Genomic DNA, 15,650 nt, shown 5'->3' with positions numbered 1-15,650 from the left:
AGTGTGGCATGCCTTGTGTTTCTCCAGAAAAGAAATCTGGAAAATGCATCCTGTTGGGGTTTTTTTGGCAGATTGTAAAATCAGTTTTCCTGAATTGATAAATAGATTTAAGTAGAGCAGGATGTCTGGAAAATCTACAGTACAAACCTCTGCACAAAACAGGGATAACATCAAAGTTAATTGTATAGCCACTATGGATGCAGTCCTAAAAACTTTCATTTACCATGACTGACATGTGAGCTGCAGGCCACTGATCAGCCTAAAGTTGCTTTCTTGGAAGACAAGGTTTTATTTCTGTGTCTTACAGGGCAGACAGCTCTCCACATTGCGGCAGCGAACCAGAACATCACTTTGGTGAAGGCTTTGCTCAAGAGAGGAGCCAATGCCTGCACAGCACTTGCCACTGGGCACTTCTTCAGGCTCAACTCACAGAACCTTTTCTATTTTGGTACAGCCTTATCTTCTTCTCTTGCTGCTATAGAAGGGAACTAGCAGAATGATGAGGGGATATGAGGAAAACATACTTTAGTCCCCATCTAAACTGGATAAGCAGAGGCTCCTGTCTCCAAGTGTCATCAGACATACCTTTTAGAAGACAGTAAGACTACATCTGAGTATGCAAATGCTACATAAATATAAACAACACACATTTAATATATTTGCATGTACACAAATATATATATAGTATAAAAATTGTGATTTAATTTCTTTCCAGGAGCATTTACTGCTAATTACTTGACAACCTTCTTATGGAGGCAAACTGCTGAAAATAATGCTTCTTCCTTTTAGTCTTGTGGGGGGCAGGTCTTTTTTTGTTTTCTGAGTAGGATGAGGAGTTGGGCAAAAAATCTATGGATTACCTAAAGTAACTCTTCATATCCTCTGGCTTCATAGCATGGATAGCTTTCCCACAGCATGCTTCAACCTCTCCTACCTCCTGGGTTCTTAATGTTGTTTCTCCCCATTCCTTTCATTGCAGGAGAGCATGTTTTATCGTTTGCTGCCTGTGTGGGAAATGAGGAAATTGTACAGTTGCTCATTGAAAATGGAGCTGACATTAGAGCTCAAGATTCTCTGGGTATGTGCTGTGGGGCTCAGTGAGTTGCATACAGTGGATCTGGATATTTTAATTCAGACTCTGTCATCTGTGCATTCGAATATTTTCTGTCACTACAAACAGCTGTTGGATGAGGGATGTGAGGAAAATAAATACCATCAGTCAATTCCCAGCCTTTGCGCATCTTTATCCAATCTGCTTCCTTCATAGGTAACACTGTTCTTCACATCTTGGTTCTACAACCTAATAAGACATTTGCCTGCCACATGTACAGCCTGATACTTTCCTATGACAAGAACAAAGAGGGACCAGGATCACTTGAATTGATTCCTAACAATGAGGGGCTTACTCCATTCAAACTGGCTGGAGTGGAGGGCAACACTGTGGTGAGTTTGTATGACATTGTTGCCTCCACACAAAAGAGAAACGGAGAACTTGAAATAGCATCATTTGGACCAAGGGAGTTTGTGCATGCTTTTAGTGGGTAGAAGATACATAATAAATCCTTTCCTTTTTTTTTTTTACTACAAGTCTCATGTAGGACCAGAAAACCCCTTACATGAAATGTCTTCATCTTAATTAAAGAGATGAGTGCTTAAAGAATAGATATTTTGGCCCAATTTTTGAAGCATTTGAGTTGGACGGATATTAATGTAAAGTTTTACCTCAAGTAATTTTTTGAAAGTCTCACTGAAATGATTGTCTTTGTTGTCCAGATTTCATTAGCCTAAATGTGACACATGGGAAACTTCTTCAAGTATCCACAGGAATTTATTAATAAACAAAAACTTAGCATTTACTGTAAACTCTCATTCTTCCCCTTAACAAAAGACAAAGTTGGCTAGCGTTTCTTCTGTGGATCCACAAAGGACAGGATCATTTCCCTTGATACACACAATAACTTGCAGAAGATTATAAAAGTATCACCATACAATTCTATCTGAAATCTATTGCCAAGATGTATAGCTGTGTCAAATACCTTTAGCAGTTTGATTAGAATTTAGAGTAAAAATCACTCATCCTTTACCTCAAGCATGAGCTAATAATCAAATAGGAATCAGAAAAGTTCTTTTACTTCTTAACCTGCTGTAATTGTTCCTGAGAGATATGAGAAACTCAGCAACTACCAAGTTGAAGGAAAATACATCATAATTAAGGGTTTCCAACACCTTGATTTGTTCTCATTGCAAATGCATGACATAGTGGAAAGCTTCTGATATCCTTGGCCCCCTTTTTTTTCTCCTCAGATGTTTCAATACCTTATGCAGAAGAGGAAGCAGAATCTCTGGTCCTTTGGCCCCTTGACTGCTGTGCTCTATGATATCACAGAGATTGACTCCTGGGCTGAAGATCAGTCCTTCCTTGAGCTCATTGTTTCAACCAAGAAGAGAGAGGTACTGTGGGCACCACATGCTGCGGTGATTATAAACCATGGTGATTATAAAAGGAGAAGAATGACAAGTTTGAAGGTTCATATAATCCATAGAGCAATGACTTTGTACCATGTGCCACAGGGACTACATGAAGTCTAGTCTTCATGTATCACTTATATAGCTATAGAGTGCAGCCTTATTAATGATCTGGCTACATCTGATCCTTTATATGCTCTTCTGAATTGTGAAACTTGCAGATTTTGGAAAGAATTTAGTATGAGCAAGCTGCAGAAAATGGTTCTCTCTCTTTCACCAGGCTCTAAAATATAGTAAGTACCTACAGAGAAGCTCTAGCTAGAAGCTTTCTATAACTGTGATACTGATTAACTCTTACAATGTCTCTGTGAGACAGGATTATATTCAGAAATCCTAAACTGGAGTGCATTTTAAAACCACTCATTGTTATTATTCACTTAATTTAATGACAAGTTGCAACTCAAAACAAAGTAGGCAAATTATCTCTGCTGTAGGCTTAAAAACTTGTAAAGAGATTACTAAGACAAAAATAGAAGAGTGTAATGGCAAGCTAAACCAATCTCCATACAACTCTCAAGGCACACCACCCTATCAGTTGTCATCACCTTGAATAATCCTAATAGGACAGGAAATGAATCAGAAGACACTTCAATTAGCAAAATTATACCCATCCTCTATTATTTCCATCTATTAAATTTTAGTCAAACTGTTCTAACAAAATTTACAGCTATTGGAGAACTTTGCACAATATGGAAGAAGTCCATGGAACTCTCACTTGCTATTATTGAAAGTCCTCTAAATTTCTAAGAGTGGTGGTACATATGGAAATTCAGGGGAAAGCAGTCTATGTAAAAAAAATAGAAAAACCTTAGAAGTTGTCCACTTTAGAAGACTAAATCACAATCCTAAAAGAAAGCAAAATATTGTGCCTCTGTCTTATTCCAAAACATACCTATAGTGCATGCAGATCCAAGATTTCTAATTTCAAAGGATAAGATGTCCCCAAATACCTAGAGATATAATGATTTCTTTATTTCACAGAACACTCTTAAATAAGTGCAATTGAAATTTTTTGATGCATAGCTAGTAATTCTGTTTTGCATTTACTATATGTTTGGCTCCGTATGTTTGCTGTCTCCTCTAGCAGAATGCTATGTGTCACCCCACTCTGTTATACCCTCCCAGTCCAGTATTAAACAAGATGGGCATCTTTAGACCCCAATCAGAAGCAGGATCCTCGTGTATTAAGGGGAATGTGTACACACATAGGTATTAAGATGCATTTTATGATCTTTAAGTGGATGAAAAGTAAAAAAAATTGAAGGGAAATAAGCTACATCATGATTATAGTAAGGTCCAGACCTGTATCATCCCTTTGAATAGTAAGATTACTCTCCTATGTAAATAATTCTAGAATACTGATTCCTACAGCAAATAAAACACCTATAGAACAAATATCTTTTAGAAAAATATTCCATTTTTCTTATTTTAAATCATCTGATACGAAAAAACTTGTGTTGCTGTACTAACAGGATTATTTTGTCATCCTCAGCTCCACGTTCCTTCAAACAACAAAAACATTTCAAAGGTTAATCAGATAAATGTTAGATGTCAGCTTTTTGGTTTACCCTCAAGATACCCTCAGAATCAAGGGTAATTTCTAATGAATGAAATATATATGCCTTTGTACCCCTTTTACAGAAAAGGCCTTGTTGCTATTTCGATGCTTGGTTAGCAGTCTCAAAAAGATATAATTTAACTATACTGATTTCTTCCTGATTGGGAATGCGCCCTAAACAGTTACAATGAGATGACAGAAAAAAAAAACAAACCCCAAAAAGACTCCATACTGATTTTCTGGGCTTGCAGGCACCAATAAAGAAAGTTTTTTTGTTTTAATTTCACTTTAACGGAATATGGCTTATAAGTGAAGGAAAAGAACTTTTCATTTTAAAAATACTTTGAGGTGATCCATTTGCTTCCAAAGTAGAGATCTAGCTCTTCAACCACTGCAGATCTTGGAGACTCTGATAACCCAAGTCAGTATCATTCATCTCCTTTGAAAATAACATTTGTCACTTCTGTGGAACATACTTCATTGCACTGGGAGTCTATGTAGTTTATGACCACTACAGAATCAACCATGGGCCAAATTTTTCAAAAGAATTCAGTATGGGAAGATCCTAATATTCTCCCTTTCATCCTTTTATCAGCGCTGTGTTCTTGTCACTGTTGTTGAATACATCCCCATAGTGCATTACATACTAAAGTGGACATCTTTCCCAGGTGGTTCATTCTTTCTTTATCTTTCCCATGTGCTTCATTTTTTCCTCACAGAATAGTTTACTAAGCAGAACACCTAGTTTTGGGCTGGCTTGAAAGTGATTACATTTTTTTTGCACAAAATATTGTGCGTTCACATTGGAATTCAGCTGTAGAAGTGCATTTGGCCTAGATTTGTCCCATCTCATTTTTGTCTCCAACTGATGTGTTTAATTAAGAAATATGTATCACCTGCATTTTACATGTGGGTGATAGAGAAATGCAAGTAACTATCTTCCGAGAGTAGATCTTAGGTGAGATGAATGGCAATCTGTAGGACCCTATTGCCTATAAGAAGAGGATAACCATATCCCTAATGAAGGGAGCTTCTTTAGGTGCCTAAAGCTACATGATGTAGTTACTTGTGGTAGAGATACCCTAAGGACATAGATAAGGCAAAATTTGTAGGAAAAAGTAATAACATTTATTAGACAGTTCATGTAGCTGCAATTTTATCTTGTCCATGGAAAGCAATTAAAAAGAGTGGAGTGACATTGGTCTTTCCAAGTTTTATTGTTGTCACTCCAGTGGCAAACCAACAGACTCACTCAGAGTCATACAGTAGTGATGTTTAATAGAGGAAAAGGTGTTGATTTTTTTTCCCCCTTACATCTCACTGTATTGAATTTGTCCTTTATATTTGCCCTCAACCAGAGCACTTTAGAAAATTTCTGGATTCTTCCTGCTAGTTTTTGAATTGGAATTGTGTGATAGGAAAGGAGTCTTCCCTCCAATGCTCATAACTCCACTGCTCTTAGTTTTAATAGAGCTGTTTTGTACCTACTAAAATTATGATTTCAACTTATTTTGATGAAGCTTTCTTTCTGTGTAGAATTCCTCAGCAACACTGTTTTTCATATCATGCAAGATGCTTCCTGAAGCTTCTATTTATTCCTGGAAATGTATGTGGTCTTCTAGACATATTTGAGCTGTGCCACTGAGATTCTAAAAAGAATGTACAAGACTTTTAGTGTGATATAAATAATCTAAAGAAAGTGAGTTAAAAGAGCCTGTTTATATTAGAGTGCATCTCACTATGCGTATACTGCAGTTTTTATCATCATAGCTGAATGCTGAGAACTTTTGAAAATTCAGTCCATTAACAGTCTGCATTTGGACAGAAATCCAAGAGCTTTGGAAATCTTTCCAAAGTCTTCATAGTTGCCTCCTAAGAAATGTAATATTAATGTCAGTTTTTCAAAGAGAGCTAATCATCTCAAGGACCTATTGGTGTTAGAGTTCTACAAATGCTACTGAAGCTGATAGAAATAGCTGTTGAAAACAATTTTAACTTACATGTATAAATGCAGAATGCTAATTTGGAGAAAAAAAAATCTAAGTGAATTTCACAACATTGTGTAGAAACATTTTTCTGTAGCTGAAAATAGAATCCAAAGGATCACATTTTTAATTTTGTTCTAAATATGATGCATGTCTTGTGCAGAGGAGAGTATCTGCCTCCTGTACTGTGCTGTCTTGCTTTCAAACTTTATTACAGTTACAGTAAAAGACAATCCATTAAGCAGTTTTGTACATGTTTGAAACCCTACTGTTCATAGGATTTATACATTTTCTGACACTGTAAGTTTAGCCCAATCCTAACATGTGTATACTTTATACAGATATCCACATATCTGTATGCAGTTGCAGTTTTAGACAGCCTTGTAAAAGGCAATGGGATCTTTCATAAAGGATGCTATGAAGTATTATATTAAATAGTATCTTTTATTTTCTGTAACATGTCCTTATATATTTGCATTCATGAACCGAGATCATAGATGTATCTCAAGAGTTTATGCAAATACAGGCCTATACAGATGACAAATTTATTCCAGTAACTAATGTGTTTTTCTTGCACTTCCCACTAGTACTCAAAAGCTGTTCTTTGCAGGATATATTTTTTACTTTTTTTCCCCCCAAAGCTCTTTCCCCCAAACCAAGCAAATCCAAACCCACTTGAGCATTCCACTTTTGCAAAATAAATTTAGCTTCATAATGCTGAATAGGGTAAATGAGAATAGTTTGTTTATGCTCTCCGAGGAAAATGTGAATGATGCTTATAAAAAATTGCACTTATGACAATTAATACCTTCTTTGGATTTTTCTCAGGCACGCCAGATCTTGGACCAAACACCTGTGAAGGAGTTGGTGAGCCTGAAATGGAATATGTATGGTCGTCCCTATTTCTGTTTCCTGGCTTTATTCTATATACTCTACATGGTCTGCTTCACTATGTGCTGTGTCTACCGACCTTTGAAACCCCGAACGGGCAACAAAACAAGCAGCAGAGACAATACAGTCTATGTCCAGAAAATGCTGCAGGTACTATGTCTAGAAGAATCAGGGCTCCATAGACAGCATTGGGAAACACCCATCTAACCTATTTAACTGGAAAGTCCAAGCCTTTCCCAGTCCCCAGCTATTGCAGCTGTCCTCCTGCCTGCTTTTGGCTGTCTGACCTTTGTCGGGGAGGTATAAGAGGTGTGCTCTGTTCTCCATTGCTGGGGCTGGGCTGGTTCCTGTGGCATTGCCAGGTCTAGTCATGTTTATTATAGTAGCAATGGGCCTTCTTCTCCCCATCCTCCTTTCAAATTTACTTTCACTTTCTTTAAAATTTAATTTTAATTTCCATCTTTTTTTTTTCAAGGAATCGTATATGGAGTATGAGGATGAGCTAAGGCTGGTGGGGGAGCTAATCACAGTCATTGGAGCTGTAGTAATTTTGGTCCTTGAGGTAAGAGCAACAGTAAGCTGTGTAGTTTATTATTTCATCAAGACAGATTTTACTAGACAAACATGTTTGTGCTCACTACTTGGTAGGGGTTATTTACTTACTCTTTGTAAGTGCTTTGTAAGTGCTTTGATACAGGTCTATGGCAATAGACATTGTCAACAGTATGTATTAGATGAGACAGAGATTGTGATGACAATCTAGTAAGACTCCAGGTGTGGAAGAAGCAATTAGAATGACTAGTTGCACTCTCAAATACTATCTGCAAGGTAATGCCACAGTTCCTGTTAGCACCATCCATGGGTCTAGCTGACTCTCATGCGTTGCATGAGACTCTTAAGAGATGCTTCACTCAGCAGCCCTAAACAGTCCTGTGTTTAGGGATGCTGGATGAAGCGATTTCTGTGCATATACAGAGAAGTGTATATTTAATTGGAGATCAGTTACTCCATGGACACAGGACTCCAGTTACTCACGGGAGTCTTACTCAACCAGAGTTCTGAGATGTACGTGTTTAGTTGTCCTTACCATGAACTCAACAAATAAAAAAAGCCTCAGGTCTTTAAATTAAAACAAATCTACCCCTACCTTGATTTTATTATAATACAAAATAGAAGACTGAAAATTTTATGAGAAAACTCAAAGGATGATATCAGGAAGAACTGAAATAAAACAGGTCTTGTAAACAGATTTCTGCCTCTGTTCCAGAAGGACAAGCCCTTCTTCTTGTGTTTGTTCAGGACTGTGGCCTAGGCTACAACTAACACAGTGTGAATTATAATGAACTTCTTTGATTCCTCAAGAAGGTCTTTTTACATCTCAATTTTTGAGGCACCTCTCTGTGATGTGTCTCTTCCCAAGTGTTCTTAGATTGTCCAGCAATTTCTGTCTCATCCCAAGAAGGGCCCACCTGGCTCAGTCTTTCTGATTTTAAAGTAACATAGAAATCTGTAACTATAAACAACCAGACAAAATAGATGCAGCTATCTCCAAGAACCTGTGAATATTGGTGGTTACCATGATATTTAGTAATATGATGGAATTCATCTGAGTCCTAAAGTTAATAGGATGTTTCTCTTAGATCCCAGATATTCTTAGAGTTGGAGCAGCAAAATACTTTGGACAAACAATCCTAGGAGGACCCTTCCACATAATAGTGTAAGTACAGCAGTTTTAAAGTCTAATAAATATTTTCTCTCATTTTCCCCACTGCTGTCTTTTGCCAGATGAGTCACTTTCCCCACTCTTTTGTAGTATTCCTTTGAATTTATTTTTCTTGTTGGCTCAACTGATGTGTGGGAAGCCAGATGAGTGGACAGGTTGAGCTAACAGTGCTGAGAAGTCTCTTCCTATGGGGCTATTAGCTGTATGTGCCTGTCTTGAAATTATTGAAAAGAAAACAAAAAGGAGACTAAAATTTGTTTACTGAACTTTTTTCATTGTCTCTTCTTTGCAGCATCACATATGCTTGCATGATACTAGTAACCATGGTGATGCGTCTCACAAGCACAGCTGGAGAAGTGGTGCCCATGTCCTTTGCCCTGGTTCTAGGATGGTGCAATGTCATGTACTTCGCACGAGGCTTCCAGATGCTTGGACCTTTTACCATCATGATCCAGAAGGTATAAGACACAAACGATTGTGGACTTTTTATACACATTCCTGATGCTTCTTTGCAGATAGGGAGAACTGTAAGAATGCTTTTCCTTCCTCAGGACTTGCATTAATGGCAAATGGACAAGTTCTTGTCTGCACAGATGGTTTTGGACTTTCACATTCTCTCTTTAGTGCAGAAGTTTCCTTTAGTCCACTCATTGTCTTAGGACTGGAAAAAGGTTTACATAGGGTAGCACTGTGACTTGATGGGACAATTGGGCCTTATGGTGGCTCTGTCTTTGCTCCACAGATGATATTTGGAGATCTTATGCGCTTTTGCTGGCTCATGGCTGTGGTCATATTAGGCTTTGCATCAGGTGAGTCTACAAAAGAATATGCTACCCCTGTCAACTGTTTTGGTATGAATTAAGAGTGTGGGTTTTGATTTATTCTCAGGCTGTCCTCTGAGAATCTGGAAAAGGTGGGGATAATGTATAGCTTCTATTTCACCGAGCATAATCACTTTCCCAGTACTGATTTCTGTTCTCATTACTTTGTTTTTAAATTCTTGCTCTTTCCAGGGTAATAGAAATTAGGATAATTCAGATAGTCCTATATATATGTAAATCAAGGTTTTAAAACATGCTGCATTTATGATATTTGTCTGTGATAAATGTGATTAACATACATAGCTTTATTATATCCTTGAAAAAGAAAATATTACTATTTTGAGACCAAACAATCCAAGTAATTTTCATTTTTTAATAATGGACACCAGTGATTCTAATCAGTGATTTTGTCCTTGCTGTGTATTGCACTAGCATAGGAACACATACAGCTCTTTCCCAGACCACTTTTTGTTGTCAAAATCTTTTATAGGACACTGTTGTTCCCCTTGGAACATGTTTCCTGTTGTTAAACTTTGTCTCTTTTTCCCCCATTGCCCTCCTCTAGCTTTTTACATCATCTTCCAGACAGAGAACCCTGAAAACCTTGGGCAGTTCTACAACTATCCCATGTCCTTGTTCACCACTTTTGAGCTGTTCCTCACTATCATTGATGGCCCTGCAAACTATGATGTGGACCTGCCCTTTATGTACAGCGTGGTATACTTTGCTTTTGCCGTCATTGCCACCCTCCTTATGCTCAACTTGTTAATTGCCATGATGGGTGACACCCACTGGAGAGTGGCCCATGAGCAGGATGAGCTCTGGAGAGCACCTTGTTCACCACTTTTGAGCTGTTCCTCACTATCATTGATGGCCCTGCAAACTATGATGTGGACCTGCCCTTTATGTACAGCGTGGTATACTTTGCTTTTGCCGTCATTGCCACCCTCCTTATGCTCAACTTGTTAATTGCCATGATGGGTGACACCCACTGGAGAGTGGCCCATGAGCAGGATGAGCTCTGGAGAGCACATCTATTTATTTTTTTTTGTTTCTAATAGCAGCTAGAAACTCCTCAGCCTTTCTTGTCCATCCTGTGCCTCCATGGGTGTTTGTTTCCTACTTGTGGAATCTCTTGTTAAATAAAGTTGCACCTTTTTTTGCAAATCACATTTCCATGTAACTGAGAGTTAAATTATAATTACAGGGATTGACTAATGGGGGGATAGAATATGAGGCAATGATTACAGAAAGGTCAGTAATGTCTTTAGATTTATTAAGAGAAACTGGCCTGACTCTCTGCTCAAAAGGCAAAAAAATCTAATTGGACCAGTTCTATAGCTAATCAACAGGAAATCCACTTCCTAGTACTTCTCAGTGAGAAAGCAATCAGTCAAATGATTAAATGTAGTCTTGTGGCCACATTATTAAGTCCTGATGATAGTTATTGTGGGTATGGATACTGTCCTCTTCTCAAAGCTTGCAAATTAATTACACTGCTCATTGCCACCAGGTATAAAAGGAAAGAAATTTAACAGCATTTTGGAGCACAATCACTTCCTCAAAACATGGCACAGTTGGACCTAAAATAATGATTGCCCTATAATAAACCAAGTATTGACTCTCTTATTTTTTCATTACATAAGGAATTGTGATGAAGTACAGAATGGGTCATTGCCCATGAAACTGATAATTTTGTCAGAGAGTCTGATATTTTTCTAATTTATCTGTGTTCTTTCTGGTTTTTTTTCTTTCCAAAGGTTGTTGCTACTACTGTCATGCTGGAACGGAAACTGCCACGGTGTCTCTGGCCCCGCTCGGGAATCTGTGGGCGGGAGTATGGGCTAGGAGACCGATGGTATCTCAGGTGAGTTCTCTTCTAGTGTGCGCATGTAAGGATCCAAGAAGAACAGTCTGATGTATGGGTGTTAATAAAGAGTCTTTCCAGTGACCTGGGGAGGAGTGTCTGGAGTGCTTTCCTTGCAGACTACAGACTCCAATCTATTTTCTCTCTGTGGGTGATAGAGAAGCACTGGTCCCCTCAGAAAGCTTTGCTGTGCAATTCCTTGTGAAATCAGCTGATATTTTCTTATCCAGTAGTCACATTGGACAGACTCCAGAAACTACATGAGTAATAAGGCCTGAATTTTTCTTTCAAACTTATTACAATGAGTATCACAAAACTTCACTTCTGTACTTGGTTCGCTGTCCCTCCCTACTCATTAGATACATGAAATGTCAGAGGCAGAATTAATCTATTAGGCATTCAGCAGCAATGAACTGCACTACAGGTGATTCAGAATCAGAACAGGAATAGTTAAAGTCAAGATTTCTTTCTTGTGTGAACCTAATAACTATATCATACTTTGCAACAACAGCATCAGGCAGCAAAGTCTCAGGTCCAGGATTTCAGTTTAGACACTGAACTAACAAACTATCTGTCATCTAGATAACACTAAATTCCTCATTATTTCTGACTTTAATCAATATTTATGCCAGGAAACGTTTGGGCATGAGTCTTTTCTAACTGCAACATTTTTTGCTGATAAAGCCAGAAGGGGGAGTGGTGGTTGTATGAATCATAGAATCATAGAATATCCTGAGTTGGAAGGGATCCACAAGGATCCAATTCCTGGCCCTGCACAGGACTTTCTGCATGTTTTGGAAGAGAATTGAACCTTGTGAAATTTCATGTTTGCTGGGCAGAACAAGCAGACCTAAAGTGGTACCAATATGCAACACCTTCAGTCCAAGGCACAGAATGTAACAGTATATTGCAAGAACAATATCCCAGCAACAATCCTTCACTGGATGCTATGAGAAAAGACTGTTACTGTGATCTAGTTCTATCAAATTACATGTATATCCACTGTATAGAATATGGGACAGTACTTCAGAAGACAAGTTATAAGTAATGTAGAGAAGGGTTGGTGGAAGTGGAGCAGTTAAATAAAAGTTCAGCCAAAGGTAGGTGACATCCTGAGGCTATCAGACATGGAGTATCAAAGGAGGAAAGTGAAGAAGAGAGAAAGAGATGAAAATATGTATATATACAATGGATCTGGAACAAGACTCAGGTGGGGTAGGTCTGCCAATTGCTTACAGTTGGCGAAATGGAAAGGGCAAACCATGACTGGAAAATGAGTTAAAGGATGAGAAACCACGGGCAAAGGTACTGAAATCAATTATGAAGGTCTAGGAGACAACTGTGTGCTAGCAGCTCCTAGCACCCTGCCTATGATCAGTTTCCTGCTTCTGTGCAGATTTTCTGGAATGCCTGCATCAGTAGGCCTGATTTTTGGAGGGGTTTTGTTGATAAACTGACACATTTGCACTTCATTCAGTTTATGTTTCTTAATCCTCCTACAGAGTTGAAGACAGGGTTGATCCCAGCAAACACAAGATGATGCGGTACACAGAAGCATTTAAGGCTCAGGATAGGTACAACTATGACAAAGGTTCAGAAAAGCTGGATATCAATAGGGACACCCTGTACAAGAAGGAACTATCTGCTCTATCGCTGTCACGGAGCACATCCAGAACTAGTTCTCACCGTGGCTGGGAGATCCTGAGGCGCAACACATTGCATCAGCTTTGTGGAGAGGCTGGTCATACCATGGAAGAGGAAGTCTATGATGTCTAAGAAGCCTCTATTTTTACTCCACAAGATGGATCTATTTGCCACAAGAGATGTCTTCTACAGCTGTTCATACACTCCCCAGCATGCTACACACATTCGTCAGCCTTGAAGAATGTGTTGATGAAGATTTTGCTAGCAGTTCATGGCATCTATGCTATGATATATGAATGCAGTCTTTTCCCTCCTACTTTTAAGTGTTTCTGCAGTTGCACTGATATTTGCACCGAGCTAGTGGGCTTGTTGAGCTATGCAAACAAGCAAAAGGAGCCAGCAATGAGATTTCATCCATTTATGAAGAAGTGATCAGTAAGCCCTCTTCCAGACTGTTACATACTGTATAATCTTTCTCCCCATTTTCACAAAATCACAATGCTCTCATAGCAAAGAATAATGACTTGAAGTTCTAATTTATGATTTGGTACAGAACTGAAAAAAACCCACAACAACCAAACCCTGTAACTGAGCTCAGGAATGAAGGTAGTTGATAACACTGTGATGATTAAAAGGACTGTAACTACTCATCTGGCATTCAAGGTCTGACAGATTTTGCCCTCTGAAGAAAGGCAGTCTCTATTAAGCATTTTCAACATTGCTGTCTCAGCAGAACTGTTTGTTTGTTTTTGTTTGGTTCGCTTGTTTGGGTTTTTTTATTGGTGATGGGTTTGTTTGTTTGTTTATTTTGTCATATGAATGCACTTTAAGCTTTTGAGAAGAAGTAATTGCTTATTCCTGGGAGGGTTCTGAAGTGGGAATGTCTTTTCCTATTGAGAGCATGTATGACCTGGTTAGATGACTTTCAGCAATGTGAAATTTCAGCAGAGATATTTATCTCCCAAGTGAGCTAAATCTGGTCTTTTGTTTTTCTGTGGAAAAGGAGGATTCTTAACCATAGTTCCCTGACTTATAACTGAGCCATCAAGGTTGGGTAGTAAGCTTCTATATAACAGAAAGAAATGGTGGAGAAATATTGGATAGATGAATAAGAGCTATTGCAGAGGCAGTTCAGAAACTGGTGCACTCTCTCTCTCTTGCTCTCTCTGAAAGCCTAAAACTACCCAATGAACAACTGAGCCATCCACACAGTTCCCTTTCAGGCATGACGCTGTGCCAGTCTGTCAGTCTGTCATCTGTCTAAGGCCACTTTAAGAAAAATGAAGAAATGCTCAGAGAAATGGACTGTCATTTCAGCTTTTTGTATTCTCAGAAGTGTGGAGTTTCATTCCAGTAGCAGAAATTAAGTGGAAAGCAATCCATGGTCTTAACATTTCCTTCCAACAGGACTAGTGACTAGTAACTAGCAACTTTGTTTTTTAAGAAATCAAGGACTATTATCTAGCACTAGACTTTGCGTCAAATCACCCTGCAATAATCAGAGCGTATAATGAAAAAGCTGAATCCAGCGGATTTCTGATTGTATTGAAATATCAGAACAAACATCTCCTACATCTTCTCTCTTGCAGAGGAGAGAGGTCTTGCAAAAGGGGGCAGAATATTTTACCAGTACTAAAGTGATTTCCCAGTCTTCTGTTGATGATCAGTGGTGCAGACCGTTTTTAGAATAATATATTTGATCTGGGGGATAAACAGCTACAGAAGAAAATTTGAGGTGGGAAAAGTCAGATGTAATGGGCACACCAGAATTTGGAAATATTAAATTAAATACGTAAATGTGGAATACCTGCCCTCTTTCATTAGGACATATAAACATTAAGTGCACCCACATGAACCTGAGGTGATGAAGTAATAGGAGGCACTAGACTAACCTTTGAGCTGTTTCAATGCAATCTGACTCTGACTTGGAAATAGCAGTGACTACAGTCACACAAAGTACTTTCGCTGTAATATTCTACATGAATATGCTGCTTCAAGATTTGCTTCAAATTTTATGTTTTGTGATATAGTTATATCCTAAAATTCTGAAACAGTATTCTACTCCTTGCTGTTGCAAGGTGCCTTTCCTCTCCCTCCTAACAATATTGTAATAATTTCAAAGGAGACATTCCTCCCCTCCTTGAAACTGCTAACCTCAAACTGTCTTTTACATTACTGAAGCAACTTCTGAGTTTATGATAATGTGATAAGAATGAATGTTTTGATCTGCTTGCTTATAGTAAAACGAGATCTATTTTGCTGACAATAAAAATATGAAGTATTGACTGCTTCTTTGTGTCTAAAATAAATAAAATCATAGAATCAATGAATTTTAGGGGTTGGAATGGACCATATAGATCATCTAGTCACAAATCCCTCTGCCATGGGCAGGGACACCTCTCCACAAGACCAGGATGCACAAGGTCCCATCCAACCTGTGCATCCTGGGGCAGTGTTGAGACAGCCACCACTTCCCTGGGCAACGTGTTCCAGTGTCTCACCACCCTCACAGTAAAATACTTTTTTCTAATATCTAACCTAAACTTCCCCTCCTTCAGTCTGAACCTGTTACTCCTTGTCCTATCATTGCAGTTCCTAATAAAGATTCCCCTCTCCAGCTCTCTTGTAGGCCCCT

The 15,650-nt window shown here is 38.5% G+C and overlaps 1 protein-coding gene across 1 annotated transcript in view; it reads left to right on the top strand.

Moving 5' to 3' along the window:
* LOC103798554 (transient receptor potential cation channel subfamily V member 6-like) overlaps positions 1 to 13,147 on the top strand; it is a 24,950-nt gene extending 11,803 nt beyond the window's left edge. The window contains exons 4-15 of the mRNA XM_009070827.1: positions 308 to 448; positions 980 to 1,078; positions 1,268 to 1,443; positions 2,305 to 2,451; positions 6,898 to 7,110; positions 7,436 to 7,522; positions 8,601 to 8,677; positions 8,976 to 9,141; positions 9,426 to 9,492; positions 10,070 to 10,336; positions 11,263 to 11,371; positions 12,874 to 13,147. Of these exons, the coding sequence (XP_009069075.1) occupies positions 308 to 448; positions 980 to 1,078; positions 1,268 to 1,443; positions 2,305 to 2,451; positions 6,898 to 7,110; positions 7,436 to 7,522; positions 8,601 to 8,677; positions 8,976 to 9,141; positions 9,426 to 9,492; positions 10,070 to 10,336; positions 11,263 to 11,371; positions 12,874 to 13,147 (1,823 nt within the window). The remainder of the gene's footprint in view (positions 1 to 307; positions 449 to 979; positions 1,079 to 1,267; positions 1,444 to 2,304; positions 2,452 to 6,897; positions 7,111 to 7,435; positions 7,523 to 8,600; positions 8,678 to 8,975; positions 9,142 to 9,425; positions 9,493 to 10,069; positions 10,337 to 11,262; positions 11,372 to 12,873) is intronic.
* The last annotated feature ends 2,503 nt before the right edge of the window (positions 13,148 to 15,650 follow it).

This window comes from Acanthisitta chloris, unplaced genomic scaffold (genome assembly GCF_000695815.1).
Source record: "Acanthisitta chloris isolate BGI_N310 unplaced genomic scaffold, ASM69581v1 scaffold513, whole genome shotgun sequence".
Lineage (NCBI taxonomy): Eukaryota > Metazoa > Chordata > Aves > Passeriformes > Acanthisittidae > Acanthisitta > Acanthisitta chloris.
The sequence above is the reverse complement of the archived record's forward strand: the minus strand, read 5'-3'. Positions and strand labels throughout refer to the sequence as shown.